This window comes from Equus caballus, chromosome 1, assembly GCF_041296265.1.
Source record: "Equus caballus isolate H_3958 breed thoroughbred chromosome 1, TB-T2T, whole genome shotgun sequence".
In the NCBI taxonomy this organism is placed as follows: Eukaryota; Metazoa; Chordata; class Mammalia; order Perissodactyla; family Equidae; genus Equus; species Equus caballus.
Genome location: NC_091684.1, coordinates 141,825,481 through 141,852,221, shown reverse-complemented (window position 1 = coordinate 141,852,221; position 26,741 = coordinate 141,825,481). Strand labels below are relative to the sequence as shown.

Sequence of the window (26,741 nt, the reverse complement as noted above, 5' to 3'; positions counted from 1 at the left end):
TGGCACGGCTCAAAAAGCCTCTCGTGATTTCAGATGGGGAATTATGAGGCCCAGGGTGCAAGACTCGCATTCCCGGAGGACCAGAATTTTTCCCTGAAAAATTTCAAATGTATAAAATGGTAGCGAGAAGAGTAAAGTGAACCCCCACGTCCCCCAGTTTCGACAGCTAACAATTCACAGCCAATCCAGCTTCGTTTACACCGCACCCACTCTCCCCTATTTCTGGATAATTTTGAAACAAACCCAAATATATTTCATCTGTACATATTTCCATATGTATCTCTAAAACATAAGGGCTCAAAACAAAACTATAATACCATCATCACACTTAAACAGTTAACAATTCCTTAATATTATCAAATCCAGACAGAATTCAAAATTTTCCAATTAGCTCATAACTTTTGAATGGTTTATATCTAAAATTCAAGATTCAAATAAGGTCCACATATTGCAGTTAGTTGACGTGTTTTGGCCTAGATCTCAATTTGATGGGGCGATGCCTCATCAGAGAACAATTGGCCCTACTCCTCCAAGACTCACAATCGCAGAGCCAGGCTGGCTCGGTCCACCCTTTGCCCTCAGTCGGTCATGGGGTCCCAAGTTTCCGTCACCACCTCCACCTCCACTACCCCGAGTTAAGCCCTCACCGTGTCACACTGCACAGGCTCCCCACTGCAGGGAGCCCCGCCTCAGCCCTTCCTGTTAGCTACTAGGCTCCTCTCTTGTTGCAACCAGGTTTAACCAGGTGTACCCTTGCTCCTGTGGCACCACTCCATCCTCCACTGCCTGTCTCTACAGCATGCCCGCCCCACCCTAATAAAAAAGCAGGCCCATGGCTGTCTTTCATGGCCTAAAATGCCTCAGCCTGTCAAGGCCTTCAAAGGCCCGCATACCCTCCCCAGCTTGCCCCCCGTGGACAGGCCGGCTCCCCCGTCCTCAGGACAAGCTATGCCCACCAAACTTCACAAATGTTCTTATGCTAAAAATTTGCTTAAAATGCCTTCTTCTTTCCTCTTCATCTTTCCAAATCTTGTCCACTCTTCAAAGTCCAGCTCAAGTCCCCTGCCAAAGCTACTCCAGGGTTTTCTCCCTGCCCGGAACTTCTTGACCAGCCTACTCAAGGTTTGCCCAATGCGACAGTGCCTTGAATTGTCACTTAACTGTCACCTGTGACTGCTCTCTCCAGACTAGCACATAAACCTATTCCAGACTAGAACTCTGTCTGCAAGTTTTGAAGACCTTTTGAAGACTAGAACTTTTTGTCATATTCCTCCAAGTCCGAACACATAGAGGCACTTAGGAAACAATGAATTGATTTGGAGGGTTTTGTTTCAGAAAAGTAGTCAGAAAGGGATGAGAGAAGAGTGTGTATGAGTGTGAGTGTGTGAGTGTGTGTGTGTGTGTGTGGTGATGGTTACAGGAAGATGAGGGTAATGAGAAGGGTTTGGTTTTGTTTTTTAGTGGAGAGACTTGAGCATATTTCCATGCAGACGGGAACGGGGAGCAGAGAAGGAAGGTTGGATCCAGGAGGAAGAGGAGCTCATCGATGGAGTGTGGCCCTGAGAAGACAGCAGTGGAGGATCCAGCCAGCACAGGCAGAAATTAATTCTGGGCGAAGGAGGCGCTCAATAAATGTTTGCTGAATGATTCAGACCAGAACACTGAAGCCTGCCTGGAAATGAAACCCATAGAGTGAAAACCCAGTCAGACATCCTGGAACTCAGCAGGCCTCCCAAGGCCATTAGACAGCAGGATTGGCTGTGAGAACATAAGCCATCCATGTTTCTCACATTCTGAGATGTACGCAGCCAAAGGACACCAATGAGCCTAAAAAGTCGATGTGATTTTTTTAATGAACTTAAATTTGGCTATTTTCTTAATGTACATTTTGTCTTATTTTAAAATTTAGTTACAGAAAATTTCAAAGGAGGTACAAAAGTAAAGAGTATAGTATAACGGCCAAACCTACCCATCTATTCATGACTAGTTCAGTTTCGTCCATCCCCCCCACCCATCTGTTCCCTTCCCCTCGATTACTTTGAAGAAAATCTGTGGATGCTTATGTCTCATTAAAGATAGGAACTCTCTAAAAATAACCACAACGTCATTTTCTCATCTGAAAGTCTAAAAACTGTTAACAATAATTTCTTAATGTCATCAAATATCCAGTGAGCGTTCAGACTTACCCAGTTGTCTCATAAGTTTGTTTAACAGTTTGTTTGAATCGGGGTCCAAATAAGGCCCATGTATTGTGACCGGTTACTCTGCCCCTTAAGTTCCTTGTTATCTGCGGGTCCCCCTTTTGTCTCTCTCCAGTGCGGTGTACTTACTCTACGTATAGACTCAGTGCTGTGCAGACCCTTACTGCCCTGGGCAGACAACAATTTATGCAAGTCAATGAAGGATGATTTTATTATTTTATAACCTGTGTGCAAACATAGTATACGGGCAGGTGAAAAATTTTATGGGTTGAGTAATTTCTTATATTTATGCTCCTGGTACATATACACTTTAGCATATATTGTAATAATAAAAGCACATAGAGCTCCTTAGAAGACCAGAGCTATGTGGTTACTGCTGCAGTTTGATTCCTGTTTCTTGCTGACTCTGCATCCTGTGTGCTCAAAAATAATAAAACTTTTAATGAAAATAAATATGTTTGTAACTTAGACTGTATTTGATGAGCCTGGACCAAAAAAAGGTGAATTCATTATTATCCTATTTTGAGGTTTGTCTTTTGGGGTCTTTCTAAGTTAGTCCCTCAGACCTGCCTGCTGCTCCTGACATTTCTTAGTGGTCCTACTCTCTGAGGTATATGCCTCAGTGTGGGGGATGCTGGTGTAGGCAGCTGCCTGGGGAACCAGCCCTGGGCCACAGGCTCCAGGGCATGTCTCTTTAGACTGTCTGTCAAAACACAGTCAGATCTGGGCCAGCCCTGTGGCCAAGTGGTTAAGTTCATGCACTCTGCTTCAGCGGCCGGGGGTTCACTGGTTTGGATCCTGGACACGGACCTACATATGGCTCATCAAGCCATGCTGTGGCGGCATCCCACATAGAAGTACTAGTGTAACTTACAACTAGGATATACAACTATGTGCTGGGGCTTTGGGGAGAAAAAAACAAAAAAACAAAAAAGCACAGTCAGATCAAAATTTGCCCCAATGGATAAAACCATGTGGCAAGGTTTACACATTCTTTCCCACTAGCAGTCAGAATTTCAGTACAATAAAAGCTTTTGGTCAGCGTCCAAAGTTTGTTTTGTAAGGGGATCTGACTGTAGTAAAAATGTACCCCATCCTGGTATATATATTTATATGCAAGTGATCACAGATTGTGTACCAAAATCGAAGACACATTTAATAAAATAGATTATATTTGCAATAAAAATTGAGTATTTAAATGTTGAATGAAGGAGAAAAATTGCTAAATACTCTGCTTGGAGTGCTAAATAACACTGAAGTTAAATCATTAATTTATTCAGCAAATGTGCCTGTTATGTGCCAGGCATGGCATTAGGTGCTGAAGATACAATGGAGAACACAACAAATCTGGTCTCTGTCCTCATGGAGCTTACATTCCAGTGGAAGAGACTGATAATAAACTACAAATTAGCAAACAAGCAAAGCAATACATGAATAAAGTAATGGCACCTGCAATCAGTGCTGTGAAGGAAATAAGCAGGGGCTGTGATGGAGACAAAGGAAGGGACCACTATGGACCAGGTAGTACAGGCAGGCTTCTCAGAGGAGGTGCCATTAAAGTTGAGACTTAAAGGATGAGATTGAGCCAAATATGAGCAAAACCAGAGGAATGGCATTCCAGAGAGAGGGCACAGCAAGCTGAGAGGCCCTGCAGCAGCAGAGAGCTTGTATATTTTATGTGTACGTGATGTAGAGATTCAGAAGGAACCCAGCACTCATCTGGCCTCCCCTTGTCCAGGGCTGGGCGCTGCCCTAGGACAAGGCTGAGTGGAATCATTCAGCACCTGCTCATATACACTCCTCTGTGTATTGGAAAGGTCTTGCTTTCAGATGGCTGGTACCCTCCTCCCTATGGGGGTCATCCATCCTTTAGTCATGGTCCCGTGGTTGGAGCCACAGAGAACAAGCTAAGCCACAGGACCTCATGCAGAAGGGAAGGCAGCCTCTGAATCCATCTCAGTGTCACACATCCTCAGGATGTTGTTGGGATGTGGAAGCCACATTTTCAAAATATGTTTAATATGTATTTTATAGCTCCTGCAGTTCACTTCCAAAGTTGATTAAAAGATATAAAGCTTCTCAAAACAGTCCAGTGGGCTCAGCCAGTTGGTAGTACAGGGTTCCCACAGCATCCACCGTGGCTGGATTCTGGCCCCCTGAGCAGAAGGCCACATTCTGCTGACTCTGCCTGTTTTCCTGCCGGTCAGGTGAAGAAGCACGTGCATAAAGCCCATGATCCTGCCCGGAAGGAAAGGAGGGGAGCAGGAGTGTGGGAGTTAATGATTGATGGATGAGGTCTTCTGGTTTTACTATAAACAAACGTAGGCCAAGGGATCAAACTGGCATTGAAGCTTTTCCTCTGTTAATGTTGCAAATGAATCAGGGCCAGGGCAGGGAGCAAAGGGCTAGAGGGTCAGAGTTCCTTATTACTTATAAAGTGGAGAGCTGGACTGCCATCGCAGGCCCATTCTGCCTCCTTGGATTTTATGTTATAGATCCAGAAAAAAAAAAAAGAAAAGTTTTCTAAATGCTTTAATCCATATTTTATATCAAACTTTTCTCTTTATTATTTCCATTTTTGTTTGGGTCAGCTTGAGAGGGAGGGCTGAGACTGAGACTGGGTAAAGTGCCCAGGCCACATCATCTCTGGTGTAGCCGTGGCAGTGGGACCAATAGTGCAGGCTGGAAGGGAGAAGAGGCGAGCTGCCAGACTGGGGCCACCAGCTCTGCTCTCTGCTGGCCCTTGGGAAGTCCTTCCTCTCTACCTTGCCATATCTAGAGGGCCACTACCTCTCCAATAACCACTCTCCAATATTGCTGAGGAGAGGGGAGAGACCAGGACCGCCACCTCTCCGGACTTCTCTGAGCCTGCTCTCACTTCTACATTTTATTGCAGCAATGCCGGGCTGCTGGCACTCTTCAGACATGCCAAGCTGCTTCCCATCTCCCTGAAACACCCTCGCCCTGCCCCATTCACCCACTAAGGCAGGACCACGTGTTTCTCTCTCCTTGGTGCTCCTGTAGAGCGCTTTGCATTTCTCTCTGCTAGCAGCACCTACACTTCTCAAAATAGTATTTTATATCTTTCTACCCTAGTAGACCAGCGATCCTCAAAGGGTAGTCCCTGGACAAGCATCATCATCGTGACCATCTAGGAACTCACTAGAAATGCAGATTCTTGGGCCCCACCCCAGAACTACCGAATCAGACACTGCAGAAGTGGTGACCAGCATCTGTCATTGAACAAGCCACCAGGTGATTCAGATGCTCACTGAAGGTTGAGAACCACGGCACTTGGCTCCCAGCTCCTCTCGTTCATTCTTGTATCCCTGACTCCTACCACACAGCCTGGCACATCGGAGTGTTCAACAGATGCTTCTTGGATAACAGCATCAACAAACGACTCATAAGTCAGACAAGTTGCTAAGTGTTAACAGCCCAACCCGGATAATGAAACCTAGCCAGACCCAAGTCACTGGTCAGCGCTCAACACACGTTATTCTCTTTGATCTTCTTTGACTCATTCACAAAGGAATCATGGCAGATGTAAAACTGCCAAGCCCACAGTGAACCAGACGTCCTGCTCTACCCCCCTTAAAAAGAATATTATTCAGTGTTGACTATGAGGAACATAACTTCCTTTTCTAAACTTGTTTTCATGGCTCATCTCATTTCTTTACTCTTTTTTTTATTGTGGTAAAATATACATGACATAAAATTTGCCATTTTAACCATGTTTAAGTGAATTCAGTGGCATTAAGTACATTCACACTGTTGTGCAACCATCACGACTATCCATTTCCAAAACTTTTTCCATCACCCCAAATGTACATTCCTGGCAGGAATGTAAAATGGTGCAGTCACTGTGGAAAACAGTTTGGTGGTTCCTTAAAAAATTAAACACAGAATTATCATATGATCCAGCAATTCTACTCCTAGGTATACACTCAAAGGAATTGAAAACAGGAACTCAAACAGATACTTGTCCACCAATGCTCATAGCAGAATTATTCACAATAGCCAAAAGGTGGAAATAACCCAAGTACCCATCAACAGATGAATGGATAAACAAAGTGTAGTGTATACATACAATGGGATATTATACAGCCATGAAAAGGCTCATCTCATTTTAATATACGACTTTTTTTCCAAGAATCTAACCCACTAGATGTCTGAGGAGAGCCCAGGTAGGTCTCTATATTTTCACACCTATCACAGAACCAAACTTATGGTAGATGCTCAGTAAACGCTCATTGGTTGAGGAAAATTTGTGATTTACTTGGTTTAGACTTGGAACAGTGGTTGTCAAACTTTAGCTTGCATCAGAATCCCCTGGAAGGCTTGTTAAAACACAGATGGCTGGGCCCCATCCCCAGAGTTTCCGATTCAGTAGGTTTTGGGTGGAGCCCCAGAATGTGCATCTCTAACAAGTTCCCAGGTGATGCTGATGATGCTAGTCTGGGGACCACACTTTGAGAGCCACCGGTCTAGAGCAGGATTTCCCAACCCTGGCTGCACACTGGAATCTCCGAGGGCTTCTGAGTTTGCCCCCGGTCCCAGTTCCTACCATCTGGTTCAATTGCTCTTGGGTGGGATCCAGATACACGTGGCTTTAAAAAGCTGCCCAGGTGATTCCAATGTGCAGCCAAAGTCAAGAGAAGCCGTTGGGAAGCCCTCGTTAGATTGCCGGTGTTGTGGCTGGAGCCACGACGTTTTACTCTCTCTGCTTTTTTTTTTAAAATTAGTTTTTTATTGTGGTAAAATATATATAACATAAATTTACCATTAATGACATTTAGTATATTCACAATGTTGTGCAAGCATAACTGCTATTTAGCTCTAGAACATTTTTATCACCCCAAAGGAAACCCCACACCCATTACACAGTTACTCTCCATCTCCCCGCCCCCCAACCCCTGGAAACCACTAATCTACTTTCTATGTCTACGGATTTGCCTATTCTGGATATTTCATATAAATAGAATAGTACGATTTGTGTCTGGCTTCTTTCACTTAGCATAATGTTTTCAAGGTCCATCCATGTTGTAGCATAGATCAGTACTTCACTCCTCTTTATAACTGAATAATATTCCATCGTGTGGATATACCACAATTCATTTATCCATTCATAGGGTTGTTTTTTGTTGACATTTAAATATTCGACTCTGGTTAAATTGCTATTCTCTTCTATAAAATAGCTGTTGACTGAAATAAAGCATTGGTGTCTCTCCTGTGTGGGTTTTAGAAAATAAGCTGTGAATAGAGCTGGCATGAAAGGAAGATGGAGAAAACATAGCCTGGTTTTCTGGAAACGAGGATCTGGGGGGGTCAGTGAAGCTGTAATTCACAACAAGCTCCTGAATGAAAAGGGAAAACTTCAAATAGTAATGATGATAAAGGCATATCCCATACAAGGTGATATAGCAACGTTCTCTGGCACTAAAAGGAAATTAGTGGGAGAGCAAATAACGTGGGCAGAGGCTGCTTTTGTGACAGGCTCCTTCCCTGGCAGAGAGATCTGAAAATGTCACACATGCTTGTCATCATCGGTAGCTGTCTCTCCCGACTGACAAAAAGCCGCTCTGCTCTCCCTCTCTCTCCCCATCCACCTTCTCAGCACTCATCTTTGTTAAAAGTGGAAGGCAGAGGGTGAGCAGCCATGACTTGATTCAGCAGTTAGACAGTAGCTCAGGGACAACCCAGGATATCTAAGTTGAATGTGCCCAGAACAAATTATTTCGTCATGGGCTTCTAATGTTTATTTACTAGGATGAGTACTTCCCCTTTCGCTCCCGCTCTGATTTCTCCCTTCTTCGCAGCCAAGCATCTTACAAGAATTGTGTACACTGCTCACTTCTGCATCTTTACTTCCCATTCAGATCTGACTGCTCTGGGACTCGGACTTTCAGGCCCACATCCCGCTGAATTCAAATAGACTCTTCTGTCCTTGTTTTTCTTGAAGCCCTTGGCCCAGTGCCCACCCACTCGCTTCTGAAGCCTCTCCTTTCCTGGTTTCTGGGGACACTGCCTTATCTGAGTTGTCTTCCCATTTCTCCTGCCCCTTCTCAGCTCTCTGTCGCTACCTGCCCCTTAATATCAGCTGACCCTGTGGTTTTGTCCTCCACTCGCTCCTCTTCTCTCACACACACTCCCCTGGGATGATCCTATCCCTTCCCGTGGCTTCAATACCACCTCTGCCCTGCTGAGGGTCTCCTCCTGAGTTTCAGACCAGTTGCCTACTGGACGCCCCCACTGGACGCTCTGTGGGTTCCTGAAATTAGACATGGCTGGAGGGGGAGGCAGACAGGCAAACACATAATTTAAAAATAACCAAACTCAGTATCTTTTCCTCTCTCACCCTCTTCCCTCCAAAATCACCTCCACCTCCTTCAAGGTTCTCTAGCTCAGCTGATGGTAGCACCCACCGCACCAAAAGCCTGGAATCACAGTCTGCTCCTTCCTCTCCTCTCCCTTGGACCCCAACTCTTTTATTCTTTCACGTGTCTTTTTAAAACCTGAATTAATCCTAAGGTCTGTAGTGCAGCCCACAAGACTCTCGTGACCCCACCCCCCTCTCCAGCCTTTGCCTTCCCCACTACAACCTGTCAAAACATGGTAGGAGGAGTCCTAGGACCCCACTCAGAATAACCAGTTAACCTGCCACAGTTTCATGGATACTGGCGAAGACACGAGACTCCTGAGTCAGAGACAAAGGACAGTTTAATACTCAGCGGTAGCAGAGTGACATTTGCACCTGTTTCCCAAGCCCCCATTCCATAGGCTGATGCAATGAGGGCCTGGTGACACCTGCCCATGCAAGCTGCTCGGAGTTATAGCTGAGGAACTCGGAGCTTAGGAAGCCCCAGTCTTTTAAAGGGAGTGGTTAGCAAACCTGCCCAACCTTTGCCCCCAGGGGAGACATTATCTTTATTTTACTGGACAGCAAACAAATCTGCTTTCTGACCTGGAGGGAGACATTATCTCTATCTTGCCAGACTATTTGCTACATAAATATCCTTGAAAAGATATTCTGGAACAAAAGCTGTCAGTGCCTCTGCTCCCAGCCATGCTGCAACAGGAGACCCAGGGAGAAGTGTCTCTCAAAACCACTCCTCAAACGTGGGCTGTGCCATCCTGAGTCTAACCGCGCCACAAGCATCCGTTCACCCACTCTTTGGATCTCTGTTGCCTGCGATGGAACGCCATCCGCATCCCTAAAATGCACAGAAACCCTCACACGCTCTCCTTCCCCTGCTAACTCCTTTGTCTTTCAAGAATCAGCTCTTCAGGCAGGGCTGACCCTTGCCCCAAACTGAGGACTTCTGTCCCCGCTCCGCGTCCACAGCACCAGGGCACATTATCATGGCACTTGATTTGCTCCATTGTAATTACCTGTTCACATGCCTGCTTGTCCCTCAACTACCAGCCCACTGAGGGCAAGGGCTGCGTCGTGCTTGTCTCTGATCCCCAGCGACCAGCCCACAAAGGGCATCATTAAGGACTGGTCAAAAGAATAAGTGAGTCAATGAATAAACTATTATTTTCAGGCTGCCAGCAGTTTCTTCCTGTCACTTGAGGTGGAATCGGATATAAAAACTGAAGCTGGAAAACTGGCCTGGGACAAGGCGGGTGGGGGGCAGGCGGGGTGTTCATAAGCATTTTCCACATTCTGCAGGAGGGACCAGAAATCTGTCCTTGGGAGGTCCTCCCCATGTTGAGGGACAGAGCACTTGGATAAGCCTTCTTAGTTACACAGACATGAGGCGGGGAACTACCCAGCGTTTCTGGGAAAGCCTGTCCCGAGCCCAAATAATCCACAGGCTGGTGCTTCAGGCAGAGATGGTGGGCGATCAGTTTAGTGATCCAGTGATACAAACTGAGTGGATCTTAACAGGTCTGTGCCCTTGCAAAGAACACTGTTTCTATAAATATGAATTTAGCTGTCCTGGATGGAAATGTTGCTGCCCCGCCTGCAGGGTTATTTCAGACTAAGCCCGTGGTTCTCATCAGGAGGGATTTTGCCCCTCAGGACATTTGGCGACGTCTGGAGATATTTTTGGTGTCACAACTTGGGGAATGCTACTGGCATCTAGTGGGTAGATGGGATGCCAGGGACCCCGCTAAACGTCTACAGTGCACAGGACAGCCCCTCACAGCAAAGCAGTATGCTGCCCAAAACGTCAGTATTGCAGAGGCCGAGAAGTCCTGGACCAGACTATTGTGAGCGCCTTGTCTCGGCCATGAGGAAGCAGGGAGCAGATCACATACTGAGGAGGAGGTTTTTCTCGAAGGAGTTGGGCGCTCTCACTGTCAGTCATCCTGGGGCAGGGAAGAGGAATAGGGCTCTGGCCTTGGGGAAGAGCAAGCACAGTCAGGACGACTCCAGGCCAGCAGAGCAAGGCCAGGGCCTACAACACGATGGTAGGGCCCCCTGGGAAAGGGATGATGGTTGCCGGTTGCCCTCAGGCAGTGCTGAGGACTGAGATACCTGTTTCAGATTTTCCTTTAAGGCTGTAAGTGCCTTGTCTCATCCCAGGATCACAATCAAATTTTGTTAAACTCCAAGGCCTAATGAGTTATTTTTTTTAACTGTCATTTAATGAGCACTTACTGTGGGCTGGGCATAATTCTGTAGTAGAGGTTGGCTGACACTTTCTGCAAAAGGCCAGCTAGTAACTATTTCAGGCTTTGCAGGCTGCAGTCTCTGTCAGTACTCCCCACCTCTGCCGCTGGTGCAAAAGCAGCCATAGGGAATATGCAGATGGACGAGCATAGCTGTGTTCCAAGAAAATTTTATTTACGAAAACAGGTGGTGGCCTGCATTTGACTGGTGGGCCATAGTTTGCCAACGCCGCTCTATATGCTCAACATATCTGTATTGATTTAATATGCATAAAGACCCTACCACGTAGGTACTATGTTCTCATTGAGTAGATGAGGTGACCGAGGCCCACCCAAAGTCACACGCTGGCTCTGACCCTGACAGTCATGCTCTCCACCACGGCAGCCTCCCGACGCGCTTGGAGTGTGCAGAGCCTGGGCAGCGACACCGGTTATGAGGTGGTGAGGGGACCAGCAGGTAAGCCCTGGGCAATGGTCCAAAGCTAGAGGAGAGAAGCAGCAATGGAGGGCTTTGTGACCTTGTCAACATTCCCTGGGGAGTCTAGAAATAGCAAAAGGAGGGGATCTGATAAAAGACGAGAACTTGCTGCAGTTACCCAGGGTGGAACCTGAACTAAAATGAAAGCCGACTGGCCCCTAAACATTGACCCTAGGTTCACCCAGTTCTTCACTTACCAGCTTTCCCAATGAGGATTGCCTTTCTGATATCTAATCTATTGCTGTTATTTAAAGCTACTCCCTCAGTTTTCCCTTAAAGGGAGAAAACTTGCTTTTCAATGGTTCTTCTCCCACCTAAAAACCTACACTCAGGCTACTTCTGTCTCCTTTCCAGAGAGGCATGAAGTGCAGTGGGAAGGCCAAGGGCTTTGGAGCCATCAGATCAAGCTGCCAATCATAGTTCTGCCACCTACTAGTTGTGTGACCTTGGGCACAGCTCTTAGATTCCCTGAGCTTCACTTACAAAGTGAAAATGGCAGTACCCACCTCACAGGGCTGTTGTGAGGAACAAATGTGGTAGTGTAAGATTAGTGTCTGGATGGGATGGACTCCCAGACGTGCTGGTTCCCCGGCCCTTCTGAACTGAATAGTCTCGATTCTTCCTTTTGTTCTTTGGGGCTGTTGTCCAACCTTTTAGAGCAAGTTCTCCCTTTCACCTCACCGGAATCTAGGGTTCCCTATGTGTCTCCTTTTACCTCTAATGAGATACACATGGTGAGGCAGCTTTTCATTTCAGACTGGTTTCGCCTCTGAAATCCTACCTTCCCAGATCAAATGCCATTTTGTCCCTGGTGCCTTTCCTGACTCCCGGAGCCAAAACTAATTAGAGAGCTAAACTGTTCTTTCTTCATTCACTCAACAAATGTTTCCTGAACATTTCCCCTGGGCTGGGCTCTGTGCACCTGCCCGAGCAGCCCCTGTAGGGGGGAGCGCGTCGCCCCCACATGCTGTGTAGGTATGTCCCCTTCCGGATAACTCTCTTTGAGGCTAGAAATGGCTCCTTCCTCAGTCCCGTACCCCTCTGAGGCCCTAGGACACTGCCCTGCTTGCAGCAGCCTTGTGCTAAGAAACCACCATGGAGGGAAAAACTGCTCAGTGGTAATCAGACAAGTTGATCTTCACTGGAAATAAGCGCTTGTTATTAACCCAGGAGGTATGTGTGCTTCGAGAGGCAGTTCTGTGAAAGGAGAGCATAACATTCCCGCAATTCTCCACTTTTTACCAGAGTGTAACAAATTTTCTGACCAGGCATCTTTGCACACTCAGTCTTACTTGCACACCTTGCACGCTCAATCTTAGTCAGTGATGCAGACATTCCCTACTTTATCCTTGCTGATGGACGAGTTTAAGCATCACACTGAAAGGTTTATCAAGAGCTGGGAGACTCTTGGGGAGCTGCCAAAAGGAAACAGAGGAGTTGCTTTAAGGTTTCACCTGAGCACCTCTCCAGGCAGGAGCTGTGAATGCACATACCTGACCCTCAGAAACAAGCAGAGAGCTTACTCCAAGTGCACTGTGTAGAGATGGAGGTGTGAGTGTGTGTGGGTACAGACACATCTAAGAAGGTAGATACAAGTATGAATATGGATGTGGGCGTGCATGCGTGTGCATGTGTGCACACACGCACCTTCATCTCCTTCCTGAATAACCAGAAGGACCGAGCACAGTGGCCAACGTTCCTCTTCCTTTCAGTCTTGGCAGCCTGGGCTCTGTTCCCGCCATGGGCTGCACGCACACGGTATTGCTCACTAGATGCTACTTTCTGCCCTGCAGCCCAGCCCACTCACTTTGCCCGGCCTCCTGGCGTGCTTCTGCACTTATGTGTGTCCTCTCCTCCCTGTTCTCCCTTCCAACACTGATCTTTCTGATTCCAATCACCACTCTCCTTCAGCTGTCCGTCCTCTCCCTAAGAACCCGAAAAGCGTATTGATTCAGGATCATCCCTAGAGGAACCCCGACATCTCTCCCAGCTGCATGCTGCCAACAGTAACAATGTCTGGATTCTTTTGATTTTTTTTCCTAGCAAACACACTAGTTCTTTGATCCACATGTCCCATGAGTGTGTCACAAGGAACCGTATCAAATGTTTATTTATGTCAAACAGGTATTAAGTCTATTGTGTTTTCTTTAACCACTAAGCCTTTTATCCTGATGAGAGGAAGAAAAGCAAGTTAATTTGGCATGATTTGTTTCTGGCAAGTCTACATTATTTACTTTTTTAAAAAGTCATTGCATTTCCTCAATGGCTTTTACACAATGTCATGATGTGTAGTGAACAGCACGCAATGCTTGGTATAAAATAAGCATCTGCCAAATGGCTGGGAAAGCACATGAGACGGGAATCAGGAGACACGGCTCTGCTCCTGGCTTGGCTCCTCATGCTCTGTTTGGGCCACTTGACAGCTCTGAGTTTCTCTTCCCTCATCTGTAAATGGGGGTGGGGCTTGGCTACGTCAGTGCTCCCCACTCCGGTCCCATCTAGGCAATAATGGCAGTCTGGATGGCGATCTGAATACGTCGTGAAGCCCAATAGAGACAGGCCCTCGTCCACAATCAGGCTGCATTGTGTCTACACTTCTGTTAGGTGTGTACATTTCTCACCGAATTATACCAACATGTCAAGACTCCCATTGCCTCTTCCTTGGTTCAGACCCCCACCCGCTTCTCCCACATCCCTCTGATCTCCCTTCCTCCAGTGTTTCACAGTCAATCCGCTCTCGACCCTGTGGCCGGGATGATCCTTCTAAAATGCTTGTCTGATCACCTCAGTTTTCTACTTAGAATGCTCCAGCAATCCCCTGCTGCCACCAGAATGAGGTCCCAACTCGGCTGGCTCACAAACTCCTCTCTCTGACCCTGGCCTGTCTCCTAGTCCCCTCTCTCCTTCTTGAGCTCCTTGGTAGTCCCCAGAACATACCAGCCTCAGTGATCATTGCACAATTTGTCCCTTTGCCCCTAACGCCCTTTCATCCTCTGCCCTTCGCCTGGCTAGCTCTTCCATGTCCTCCTGGTCTCAGCTTACACATCTCCTCCTCCAGAAAGCCTTCTATAGTCCTTTCCCCAAAACACTAGGTGAGGTCTCTTCCTTCCATGCTTCATCTCTCTGTATCGTAAGGCCGTGTCTAATTCACTGTCCCCTCCTACATTCTCATAGTGGGGACCGCACCTTGTTCTTCATTTCCTTAGCACCTGGTCCAACACTTGGCATTTAGTATTCACTCAATAAATGTTTGTGGAATGAACGTGAACCAATGATCTTGGGCTAACTGAAAACTTGGATTGGTTTTTATATCTATCTTTGATTGACAAAAAAAGAGAAAAGTTAACTATTTCATTAATGTATTAATTTGTTAAAACTTTTAAACAATGGTATCCATAGAGGGAGGCAGAATAAAAAAGTCCCTTCCAAATAAAAATTCCAGAACTCTATTTGTTACAGCATTTGGGCTCAGGAGCAGACAAAACACGTATCAACTTGTATAAACTAGAAGGCCAGTATCAAGGGAGAATCTTTAGATTTGCAGGTCATAGGAGAATAGACAGTTGCTCAAGTTGGAGCCACCAGTTTGCCTCTGGGTTTCCTGGTGCCAAAGCCAAAAGGGGAAACAGTCCTTCACACAACTGCCTCAGACTTGCTACAAAACATCTTTGTTACACAAACTTCAGAATCACCTTTTCTCATTTCTCCACTTCTCATGCAGTTCCCACAAGATGGGGCACCAAGGAGGGGCCACCCTATGAAAGTACCAGGCACCATCTGCCAATGTCACCATTTCCTGTTATGTGTCAATCTCACTCTCATCATAACCAAGGAGCCTTTCCTGAACCACCTGCCCCAGAGGTGGGGGCAGCATGAACCATTTGCCCTGAATCCGCAGGCATCCTTACGAGACCCCGATGCGTCTCAGCCAGTTCATCCAGAAGTCACACAGCCAATCCAGTCACAACTTAGTGATTGTAAAATCATTTAAAAAGATAAGATGAGCTAAACGAACTATTTTATGTAGAGTTATACCAGTTCTGAGTCAACCTTTGTAGACACAAGGAGGTGGCAGCTAGTATTGTTCCTTCCTGGTTGGCATAAATCAAATGCTTTTCAGGTCATTGGAAAGCTTCTTCCTTAAAAGAAAACTTTTGTAAACTAAAAAAATAGCACCTAAATTGCTTTGTTTATAAATGCTTATAATACTGATCCCAAACCACCAAGAAGTCTATGTGAACTGCGGATTGACTGAAACTCAGAAAGTTACCATTCAAGGTCTAATGCAATGCCCCACCATTCCTATATGCTACTTGGGACGGCATGCCAACTAGCCATTGTTTTTACACTTTTTTGCCACTCCCTTTGTTTTCACTATTTATTGTTGAAATTAATCATTTCAGCTCCTTTCTTTGTGTTCTTAGCATCTAACAGGGTGCTTCTCAGTGAGTACTTGTGGAACAACTACCATATTTCCTTGCTTCTAGATGCCAGTGATGATAAGATATATCCCAGTTTCAGAGATGCTAAAATGTAGAAAAGGTGTGTATCTGAGAATCAATGAAATATGGTCTTTGTCCAGCAGGCGCTCTCTTTCTTGGCCACGTGGCATGGCCCCTGGAGGAGTCTGGCTGTGCTCCTGGGCTCCACAGTGGGGCCTGCACCCTTCACACCCATGGCTGCCACCACAGAGGAAGACGGTAGCAGACCAAGAAGGAGGGCCCTTGCTCCCTGCCAGGAGACTGCAGATCCTGCTGAAACAATCTCTGATCCAGTCTCTTTCTCATGGAAAACCAGACTTTCTAGTCCCTGCCTGGAGCCACCTTCACACACCAGCTTTGAGTTTTAGCCTTTTGGCTTTAAATCTTTCTTCTGAGCTGGTTTACCCCCACGGGCTCCTCTCTCTCCCCATGCCGAGGATGGGCTGTCAAGGGTTTAATGGGCTCCTGAAGGAATATACCCTGCCTGCCTTCACCTGAATAGCTGGGGCCCAAGACCAGCACAAAGCAGAAGGAGCAAGTTCGAACACAGTTTGAGGCCTGGCAGGACGCAGTCTTGGCTCTCCCAGCCAGCTCTCCTGTGGTTCCAAGACTTGACTGCCTCCAGTGGGCAGGGTCCCTGCACAGGGCTGGGCTTGGGTAGGTTTCTGCCTAGGTTCAGAACTCCAACTGGGAAGCCTTAAATCAAGGCTCAGCCCAGATGCTGAGATGCAAGTGGAGCCCAGCTGGATGAGGAGGCAGAGGGCACCGCCTGCTCTCTGGTGACTTCAGCTGCATGACTGAGGTGGCCATGGCTATGGAACCGGATATCTGGTGCCTAAAGGCCAGGAAAGCACCAGGGAGACTTGATCTGACTTCACCTGGTCTGAAGGACAAGGCTAGAAAGAACATTCCGGCCTGTGAGGCCCTTGGGAGAGGGCTTGGAGCCCTTGTGTTTTTGTTGAATCCCTTTCTCGCAAAGGAAACGCTCTTCATTTGTTCAGAATATAAAAGGAGCTACCTTCTCACTGTTAAAAACTCAGGCAATTTAGAAAAGCATGAAGAAGCAGATCCTGCCTGACAAAACTTGTGTTTGTTTGGTGCTGTAGCGTTTAAAAGGCATTTTCCCACATATTACCTAATATAATTCCACCATAACTCTGCGAGGCGAAGGGACAGAAAGTGAGGATTAGCTTTACCAAGTGCTGACGAAGCGCCCGGCACTGTTAGCCTCTCTCCATCTGTTTTCTCATCTAATCCTCACCACAAGCCTAGGAAGCAGAGCAGTGGTTCTCAAACTTGAGTGTGCACCAGAACCACCTGGTGGGCTTGTTAGAACAGATTGTGAGCCTCAGCCCCAGAGTTTTGGATTCGTACATAGATCTGGGATGAGTCCAAGAATTTGCATTTCTAACCCAGTCACACATGGTGCCTTATTGCAGCTAAAGAACAGGAGATGAAGGGTTTGGGTTTTTCGTGCCAGCCTCCTTCCTTGTGTTTCACTTCTAGCTCTTAGTGTTTGGGAAGGGCGTCCCGAGCCCCAGGTGATGCTGATGCTGCTGAGAACCACTAGGGTAGATGCTATGACTCCCATTTCACAGCTGAGAACATCGAGGGTCAGAGAGGTTAAGTTACTTTCCTAATGCCATTCTGCCAGAAAGTAGCCTAGCACATATTCCCCAGGAGGTCTGCCTAGTTCTGGGCTCTGTAGGCTTTCTGCTTCTTCCTCCTGGTGTTCTGCCTTACACCCCCCCACCCGACCCCACCCCGTGCCACTCCACCTGCCTTTAGGAACTAAGGCTAGCTTTCCTATCTTTTCACCCAGCTGTTAAGGCCAGCTGGGAACACTAAAGTGCAGGCATTTTGGCAGCTACAGGCCAAGATCTCCTGGAACAGACAAACCTCAATTCTGTAACTTGGGAAAGATGAGAAGTAATTACGAGTGGGTGGACCAACCACAACCAAGCAGATCCTGGATGTCACAACTTCAAGTAGAAGTGACTGGAACTACAGCACAGAGTGGGTTGGCTGGCAAGCCTCGAGGGAAATCTCCAGGACACAGGGATAGAGATTCAGTTTCCTGGTATGAAAAACATGTTCTGGCCTTTTCTGGCTCTTTCCCCTGGGAGTGCTTTGTGCCTCTTCTCATTCATCCTCAGGGTGGCAGCTGCAGTGGGTGAGAAGCCGCTGGGGTGTTCGGAGTTGGCTAAGCCTCTCTGCCTTTGGTGAAGACAAGAGCTCTCCTTAACTAAATCAGCCTTTTCATTGCACGTGCTCCCTGACTGCCGTTCTCAGTTCTCCCTTTAGCTCTGACTGTCTGTTCCTCACACTGCATTTGAGTGTGCCTTTATCACGACTAAAGAATAGAAAGCAAAGAGTTTTTCCTCTTAGCCTCCTCCCATGCGTTCCATTTCTAGTTCTGGTTTGGAAGGATGTCCTGAGCGCCAGGGAAAGTTCACTTATAGCAACTTAATATTCCAGCAGATTCAGGACAGAAGGTGGGTGGAGGTGGGAGCCTAGAAAACCACTGAGGTTTGCCCTGAGGGAGGATCCCTTTCTGATTCTCAAAGGAAGTTCTTTAAGACAGAGAATCTATCACCTGGGAGAAAGGAGAACAGCGTGAGGAATACAGTGTCAGCACCCGGGTCACACAGAGTCCTGCCAGAGCCGAGGGCCGTCCAGCCACAGCAGAGAAGATGGGCAGGCGGGCCTGGGAGCAGCTGCAGCCTGCTGCCCAGCACCCCCCAGGCCAAGCCACCGTCCAGAGTTCCAGAGTTCCCTGCACCAGACTAGGGAGGGGCTGGGCTGATGGATGCCCCATGGGGCCCTGGCTGGGCGAAAGGTGGGACTCCCCCTCCAGGAGGAGCACTTGACTTCCATGGTCCCTTCCATCCCACCTCCTTTGAAGGTTTGTCTTATTTCTCCCAAATCTCTAGCAAACAGTGGTATTTGTCTATTTCTGAACTAGCTCACTTCTGAGGAGCACCAAAGCAATGTCTGGTATCCTCAAGGATGGAGCATGGTGCCCATTCTCTGCTCACATGACGTGTTCTCGGGTTGTTAGTTCTAACACAGTCATTCTTTTCGGTTGCTCTGTTGTTTTGAACGCAGTAAGGGTTTTTTTTGTTTTTTCTCGGGGGAGGGCTAAAAAAAAACTATCAGGGTAAAGATGACTCTCCCAGCCAGCTGGAATTTTTTAACTCTTTTATTGTACATAATATTCACACAGAAAAGTGTCTGTATCGTAAGTGAGCAGCTTGATGAATTTTCACAAACCGAGCACAGCACTTACATCAAGGAACTGAACATGACCAGCACCCCTCGTGCCTCCTTCTGGTCACCTCTGCACCCCAAGGGCACCCACTATCCTGACTTCTAACAGCACACATTCACTTCAGCAGACTAGAGTTTATCCTCAGCCTACGTGACAACCTGACGTACAGTCGCCCTCCGGTTCAGAGTTGGTGAAGCCCAGCAGGATTGATTTGGGCTGATTTCCAGGGGGAAGGCCCACTCAGCAATTCTAAACCCAGCACATATCCAGATGCTCCTTCAGCCACCCAGGAGGAGTGCAGGGGGCAGGGTTGGCCCCATCTGGGCTGTTAGATGGTCTTTCTGTCTCCAGGGGGACCATCCAGGAAGTCAGCCTGCTGACTCAGTGTGGAGGGGGATGAGGGCAGAGTTCTTTCCATGTGTTTCTAGAAGTCCTACCTTGTGCAAGGCAGCAGGAGGCCGCTGGATCAGGATGACTCAGCAGCATCTGCATGCAAAGCAGCTGAGGTCTGCAGCCTGGGAAAACTAGCACGTGGCGCTGGGTGGGACTTGCCCTATTCAAGGCAGCCCTTACTGTTTGGAACTGTTTTCCCCAGCGCCTACGCCAGGCCCTCCGTTTACCTGTGTGACTCTGAGAACAGGTGCCAGCTGCCAGCCTGGACCCGTTTGCCTCCTTAGCTGGCCTCCATCCGTCCTCCTTCACTGGCCCCCACTGGGGAGCGCTGACTCCACGTCGCGTGTGTTCATTTCACTAATAAAAAGCCAGAGTTGCCTTTGTGCTCACCCCATGCATGTCGTGCAGCATTAGACTCTGCCCTCTGCTTCCTCAGCAAAGAGCTGCTCTAATTGTGCGAGGTGGGAGGGACAGAGGGCTGGCGGTCAGGAAGAAATGCTTCTGGCCTGGTTGACGCCCTGCTGGACAGAGAAGCTCGCCCTCAGGGAACACCACGTCATGACTAAGTGGCAGTAAGATTTTCCTCCACACCTTCATGATGCAGTGTCTCTCTGTTCTCCATAACCATCTTACTCCGCCCTGGGGGGCTGTCACAGAGAGGCAGGGACCCCTGAAGTGACTTGATTTGCGTTTCCACTATACCTGGGAGGCCGTGGGGCAAGTTACCTCTGACTCTGGCTAGAAAGGCCTTGGGAACCATCTGATCAGAGGTTTTCTAACAGAGCGTGCATAAGAATCACTTGGAGTGTGCATGAAATAGACAGGTTTTTCAGGTTCCCTTCCGCTCCCAGGTCCAGCCCTTAGGCCCAGAAATCTGCATATTTGGAAGGCATTCCTGGTGATTCTGATATAGGTCACCCTGAGCCAGTTTGCGGAACACTGATCTAAACCTCTCCTTCCTCAGGTTACAGATGGGGAAAGCGAGACCCAGAGGGCGTGCACGGCTCACTCAGCGTGGCTCACTCAAGATCGTTGGGAATAAGGCCCAGGACGAGTCTCGCCTTCTTTCCAGGCCCGCCCTGCTCCTGTCACCTCCCATACACTGAACCTGCCCAAGGAGCCCTGAGGCCCAGACTCTGCCCATTCTCCCTCAGTCAGGTCTCTTGCTCTGCCCTTCTCTCTTACTGCCATCACCGTAAACTGGACGTTAAGACACAGAACGGGATTTCTACAAAGGCCCAACACCTCCTTGCTCCCTCCCATCCTTCCCCCTGCACCCCCAGCCACCATGTTACTCTCCCTAAAACGCAGATCACGCCCTGCCCCTCCACCTACGGGACAATGTGGGACAGGCCTGGCCTGCCCCCGCATGCCTCCCCTGATTGACCCCACCTATCTTTTGGACCTTAGAGTCCATCACTCCTCTATAACTCCTTCTCTACGAGTTTTCCCTCAAATACCATCTTGCTCTTTCTTGCCTCCACTCATGTGATGTCATCATCTTGGCCAACAGTACTTCCTCCCCACCACACTGAATCCTCCCCACCCTCTAAGGTCCAGGTGACAGCCCTCCTCCTTCAAGAAGGCTTCCTTGACCATCCAGCTCTAGCACTCTCGTCCTCCTCTGAACCATCAGAGCACGGAACCATTTATTCATTATCTGTTATTATTACCTATTACATTCTGCTTTGAATTGTAAGTTTTAAGTGATTCCCAGCAACAGACCACAGCCTACCCTTCTAATTATTCACCCACTCAGCAACAAGCCTTGCACATAATAAGTACATAAAGGACATTAGTAATGATGGAGCAATGCAATGCTAGAGCCAAGGAGACCTTGGCCTGTAGGTAAAGGTCGATTAGTTCAGTGATTTTTCTACGCCTCCTGGGCTAACAAATATCCAAAGGCTAACTTTTGCAAATCTAAGTCAGATCTTTCTCTGGATTCTGTTTCCACTGTAATAATCTACTTCCCTGCCTGTCACCACCTTTCCTGTGCCAACGAGGCGGGTTCCACCCTCCTGCTCACCATTATAATCTATCCTTCACATCCCTTGTGACTCTGTCCCTATCAAGACATTATTAACATTCCTGTACTTGCCAGTGGGCCCAAGTTTTTGGCTTCCCATTCCCACTCTAACTCATGGCCAAATTTCCAATTCATTGCAACACACCAGCTGAGCCAATTTCCAGCTGCTTATCTTGCAGGTCTGCCACAGAGGGCTAATGCCGTTGTTAACCCAATCCCATGGAAACCCCGTTGCACACTTGATGTCCCTCTCTCACCATTTAAGACAAGCATCCCTCTTGTACTAAAAACTGACCATCACCACTTCGTCCATTACTTGCTTACAAACATGGCAACAAGAAGTTAATTCTAGACACACTGACAGTGTACATCCTGGGGCCTGAGCCAAACTTTCAGAAAGGAGCCCTTTATTCTTTGTTTATTGTTGGATCAATGTCGTACTGAGGAGAAAGTCTCTCTCCTGCCCAGCGTCCTTGCAGTCTGGGGATAACCTAGGCATCTTCTCCTGGGAGGTTTGGGAGAAATCCTTGCAGGAATCTGGAAGCCTTAAGGCTCTGACTCACAGTTCAAGTGCACAGAGCAGGCCCATCTGCTGGAAAAAGTGCTGTATGCCACCTGTATGGAGCGATCTTCAGAGAGTCCTTGTGCCCTCTTTTAACGGCACCAGAACTGCTCGTCTCAAACCCCCAAAATAATCTCCACAGATCATGGCATTTCTGGCTTTCTCATTAGATACAGCCATCCCTCCAAAAAGTATTTAAGATCTCTACTTACCAATATAGGTCCACTTGGATCCTGCAAAGAACAAAACAAAGCAAGTCAGTATAATTGAGCTTGAACAAGTTAGAGAAAACACTACAGATTTTATTTTGAAAGGGGTAAATTGAAAAGGAGGTGGATGCCCAGAAATTAAAACTTTTTCAGTCTGTGTCAGAACAACCGCTTCTCTGAGCAACCATGCTCCCAAGGGTGGGAGGCACAGGCAGCGGGTTGGTGCAGGGGCTCATGGTTTGGGAAGGGCTTCTTGAGGGGAAGCCTCCCAGACATCCTTTTTTTTTTTTTTTTTTTTTTTTTTTGAGGAAGATCAGCCCTGAGCTAACTACTGCCAATCTTCCTCTTTTTGCTGAGGAAGACTGGCCCTGAGCTAACATCCATGGCCATCTTCCTCTATTTTATATGTGGGACGCCTGCCACGTCATGGCTTTTGCCAAGCAGTGCCAGGTCCACATCCAGGATCCGAACCAGCGAACCCCGGGCAGTGAGAAGTGGAACGTGCGAACTTAACTGCTGCGCCACCAGGCCGGCCCCTTGAGACATCTTAGAGAAGCCAGATCTTATTATCCAAATAGGTAATAAATTCCCAAGGCTCAAAACCCAACAGCCATCAAGGCTGGAATCTCTTCCTTCCCCACAACCTCCCTGCTTCCTCTAGAGACAGCCAGTCTCCGCAGTCACCGTGAACCCCTTCACAGCATGAAGTCTGACGACACACACACAGGCATTTCTATTCTTTCTCTCCTCTCCTCACCCAAATGGTTGGCATACTGGAGACACTGTTTTGCATCATGCTTTTTCCCACTTAACAACATATCCTGGAGAACGGCTCACGACAGTCCATAAAGAGCAGAAAACGAATCTCAAAAGGAAAGGTTTTCTTTGAGGGAGCTGCCACCTTCATCTGGGTTAGAATCCCAGGGGTGGTAGGAATGTGTAGGAGAAGTGCTGCTAGGAATGTAACGAAAGTCGCCTACTCCTCCTCCTCCACCCTTCACACCACAGGTCCTTCCTTCCTACATCAACACAGTTTCTAAAAAGTCATTGCAGAGCCGTGCTCTCATTGCGCTGCCTGCACACCTCCTCTGCACCTCCAGAAGGAGACTGAGCCCCCAACTGAGACTCAGGGTGTCTCAGGGGACACCTCCAACAAAGGGGACTCTTCAACTCCCAAGTCCCTCTCTCCTAGCCTCTCCCAGTGCCTCCGGGCTTCTTGGTCACAGGGTACAGCTGGGAGGGGAAGACTCTCCCATCCCCTCTCTCTCTCGGGAATTGATTTGCAGGAAAATGTAATTGACCAGCAATCTGCTCTCTTATCACAATTGGGCACTTCCTACTCCAGCCAGTTGTGGTCTTTAAAAGCTAAAAGAAGACTTTGATTTTTTTTTTTTTAAGCTGGTTCAATCTCATACTTTTTGTTGTTCTATTTCATTTCTTTGCCTCAGTGTTTTTAATTAATTTTGCTTTTAATTTTCAAGTTCAGTTGGTAATTTTATCAAATTACACTTGTACGTGGTTTAAAGGGTCAGATCGCTCTGTAAGGCTTTTTATACAAATATCAGTCCCCTGACACCCCCTAGCCATCTCCCTGCTCCCTAGGATAACCACTTTGAATCTTTTCGCAATGATTCTTCTGGCATTATCTCCACATGTCTATAGAACATACCTATATTGCTCCCTTGTGATTTGTTTAGGTTAGGCATGATTTATTGACAGCCCACCCTGGAAGAGAAGGACTGAGAGCTCTTCACACAGCTGCAGCCGTCACCTGATTTTATAGATGAGGAAATGGAAGTCCACTGAGGTGAAGGGAAGATCAGTGCCTGCTAAGAAGTCTCTCCACAGCTCCCTGACTTCCCAGAACTTAGGGAATCTGTGAGTCTCCTTCCCAACCTTTGGGATAGTGGAGGGAGTGCAGACCCCATAGAGTATCCAATGAGTACTACGGAGCTTTTCCCCATGAAAATGCCCAGAAGCTTGGACACAAAATTCCATGTACAATTAACCTCAGGAAGTCCACAGAACCCCTGAAACCTGCTATGGACCCCACAGGAGTTAATAGCCCCAAGGTGAACCTCCCCTGAATTAGCGATTGGAAGAAGACATTCAGAACCACGTTTGGGCAAACCAAACTTGTATGTGACCCCCGCATCTGCTACCACCCCTTTTACTGAAACGATAGTGAAAGGGGACAAAGAGAGCCTTGCCTTGGAAGACATCAAATCTCTTTTCTGATCATTTTCCTTCAGCATTTTGTTTGAGGGGTTCGCTATTAAAATACAATCATGGATTTCAGACAGAGAAGCCAGATTATTGCCACTTAGCTGGGCAGAGCACTTGGCAGCCCGGGATATAAAATTTCACAAGGACCCGGGAGGTTCATCCTACTGCTTCTCTCGAGAGACACAGGCCACTCCAGCGATTCTGGAGGCCACCAGAAAAACATCTGCTGCCTCCGAGCGGTACTGCCATGGCCAGAAGTTTTCAATGCACCTTCCCTGAAATCCAGTCATAGTCCCAGTATCCTCCATATCCACTTTCCTCCCCAAAGCTTACTAAGCTGAGGCTTCTCCTATTACTGCAGCTCTCATCCTCAGATGAGAACGCTCAGGGCACAGTGTGAAAGAGTGGACATCTGGGACTGTAAGGCCTCCAGTGGGGACACAAGACCGGGGACTTGTGCTTGAAAAGCAGCAGCATCCAGAGCAAACTCTCCTGCCTCCTCTTTCTGAGCAAGTCTGTGTGGTCCTCCGGACCTGGGGCTTTGGGTGTAAACGGCAGCGTCAGAGGGGCTCAGGAGCTGAGGCTGGGGAGAAGACACACTGTAAAATGTCAGGGGGTTCATCACATAAAGGTCAGGCCCAGTCTGGTTCACCATCAGCTCAGAAGTGGCCTCAGGGAGACTTTATAAAGGATGTGTGTGTGTGCGTGTGTTTGCTTTATTTGGAAATGGTACCTCCTGGTTCCCTGCCTCTAGCTTTAGGGGCAGGAGTCTTTTTTTTTTTTTTTTTTTTTTTTTTTTGAGGAGGATCAGCCCTGAGCTAACTACTGCCAATCCTCCTCTTTTTGCTGAGGAAGACTGGCCCTGTGCTAACATCCGTGCCCATCTTCCTCTACTTTATACGTGGGACGCCTACCACAGCATGGCGTGCCAAGCAGTGCCATGTCCACACCCGGGATCCGAACCGGCGAAACCCGGGCCACCCAAGAAGTGGAACGTGCGAACTCAATGGCTGTGCCACCCGGCCGGCCCCAGGGCAGGAGTCTTAACAAGACTAAACTGACCCCATAAGGCAGGCCAGGGCAAGGCCCCTGTGGCTACACTTCAGTGGCTCCCTGAGGGAGCAGGCCCTTCCAGGAGGGGAAGTGTTCCTTCCCAAGAAGGTCATCTGTTCTATCTGGAGACTTGGGAGGCCCAGCCTGACGCCTGCTAGAACCCGCAGGCCCAGTTTGTACCGGACAGGGAGAATTTCCTGGGCGCTTGCTGAGAAAATGCTATTTGCAAAGACCCAGGTGAGGGGTTCAGGGCCCTGCCTGCCTCCTGTCCTGGGTGCTAGACCTTCCCTGAGTAACCGTTATCTGGGCAGCCCAGCTCTCCACACCAAGTTCAGGCAGAGCAGGCTCTGTAGAATTCACTGAACGATTCCCCCACAGCAACTAAGAAGTCAAAGATTTCTCCAGAAGACACTGACTTCACCTTATTTTGCACCCTCCCTCCCCAACCCCAGACATTTTTCTCGGACATTCACCAGTGCCAACTGCTCGAAGTTTAAATGTTCCAGGCAAAGGGTAGACCCCATTACCCAACCTTAATGCCCCTCCACCCCCAACCTTGGGTTAATACTGACACTCTACACATCAGTGATTTTTGCTGTGACCTCGTCCCCTAAGGTAGGTAAAAAAGCCAAGAAGTCTGCATGAGGAATTATAGAATAAAAATTGTATTAGAATCTAGGGGGAGGCAGGCTGGCTACTCAGTGGGAGGTGAAAGTAGAGTTTTGTTTTGTTTTGTTTTTTATTCTTTTGCTGAGGAAGATTCGTCCTGAGCTAACATCCACGCCAGTCTTCCTCTATTTTTTAGTATGTGGGCTGCCAGCACAGCATGGCTGCTAACAGACTAGTGGTTAGGTCCACACCTGGGAACCGAACCTGCAATGCCGAAGCAGAGCACACTGAACTTCACCACTGGACCAGCGGGGCTGGCCCCAAAGTGGATTTTTTACTGCACATTCTCCCACCCCAATTTGGAGAATGGGGAGGGGAGAGGGGCTGAAGGAGGAGGGAAACAGAGGGAGTAGGAAGGGCAAGGAGGAGAGGGGAGGAGAGGGGCAGGGAGGGCAGGGGAAGAGAGAGAAGGGGGGAGGAGCTGCCCCAGAGTTGAGAGGAGTAACAAGCTTTTGGGAAAGACAGCCAGTGAATGGCTGCTTCTCTCTTTTGGCCCTAGATTTCTGGTGAGATTTAGGGTCTCAGCGCAGCTTTCTTGAGAAAGGAA

At 48.0% G+C, this 26,741-nt stretch overlaps 2 protein-coding genes across 4 annotated transcripts in view; one reads left to right on the top strand and one right to left on the bottom strand.

Annotated features, from left to right (window-relative positions):
* Positions 1-22,399, top strand: part of APH1B (aph-1 homolog B, gamma-secretase subunit) — an 89,059-nt gene extending 66,660 nt beyond the window's left edge. The window contains exon 7 of one of the 2 annotated variants that reach the window (XM_023616091.2): positions 20,411-22,399. The gene's annotated coding sequence lies outside the window, so the exon portion shown is untranslated. Of the gene's footprint in view, positions 1-1,461; positions 2,655-20,410 lie in introns of those variants that run through there. The other variant, XM_023616085.2, reaches the window with a different exon arrangement.
* The window catches only part of CA12 (carbonic anhydrase 12), a 50,122-nt gene that overhangs the window by 21,397 nt on the left and 1,984 nt on the right, over positions 1-26,741 (bottom strand). For both annotated transcript variants that reach the window (XM_005602598.4, NM_001099760.1), the window contains 1 exon segment: positions 22,250-22,270. In XM_005602598.4, the coding sequence (XP_005602655.3) occupies positions 22,250-22,270 (21 nt within the window).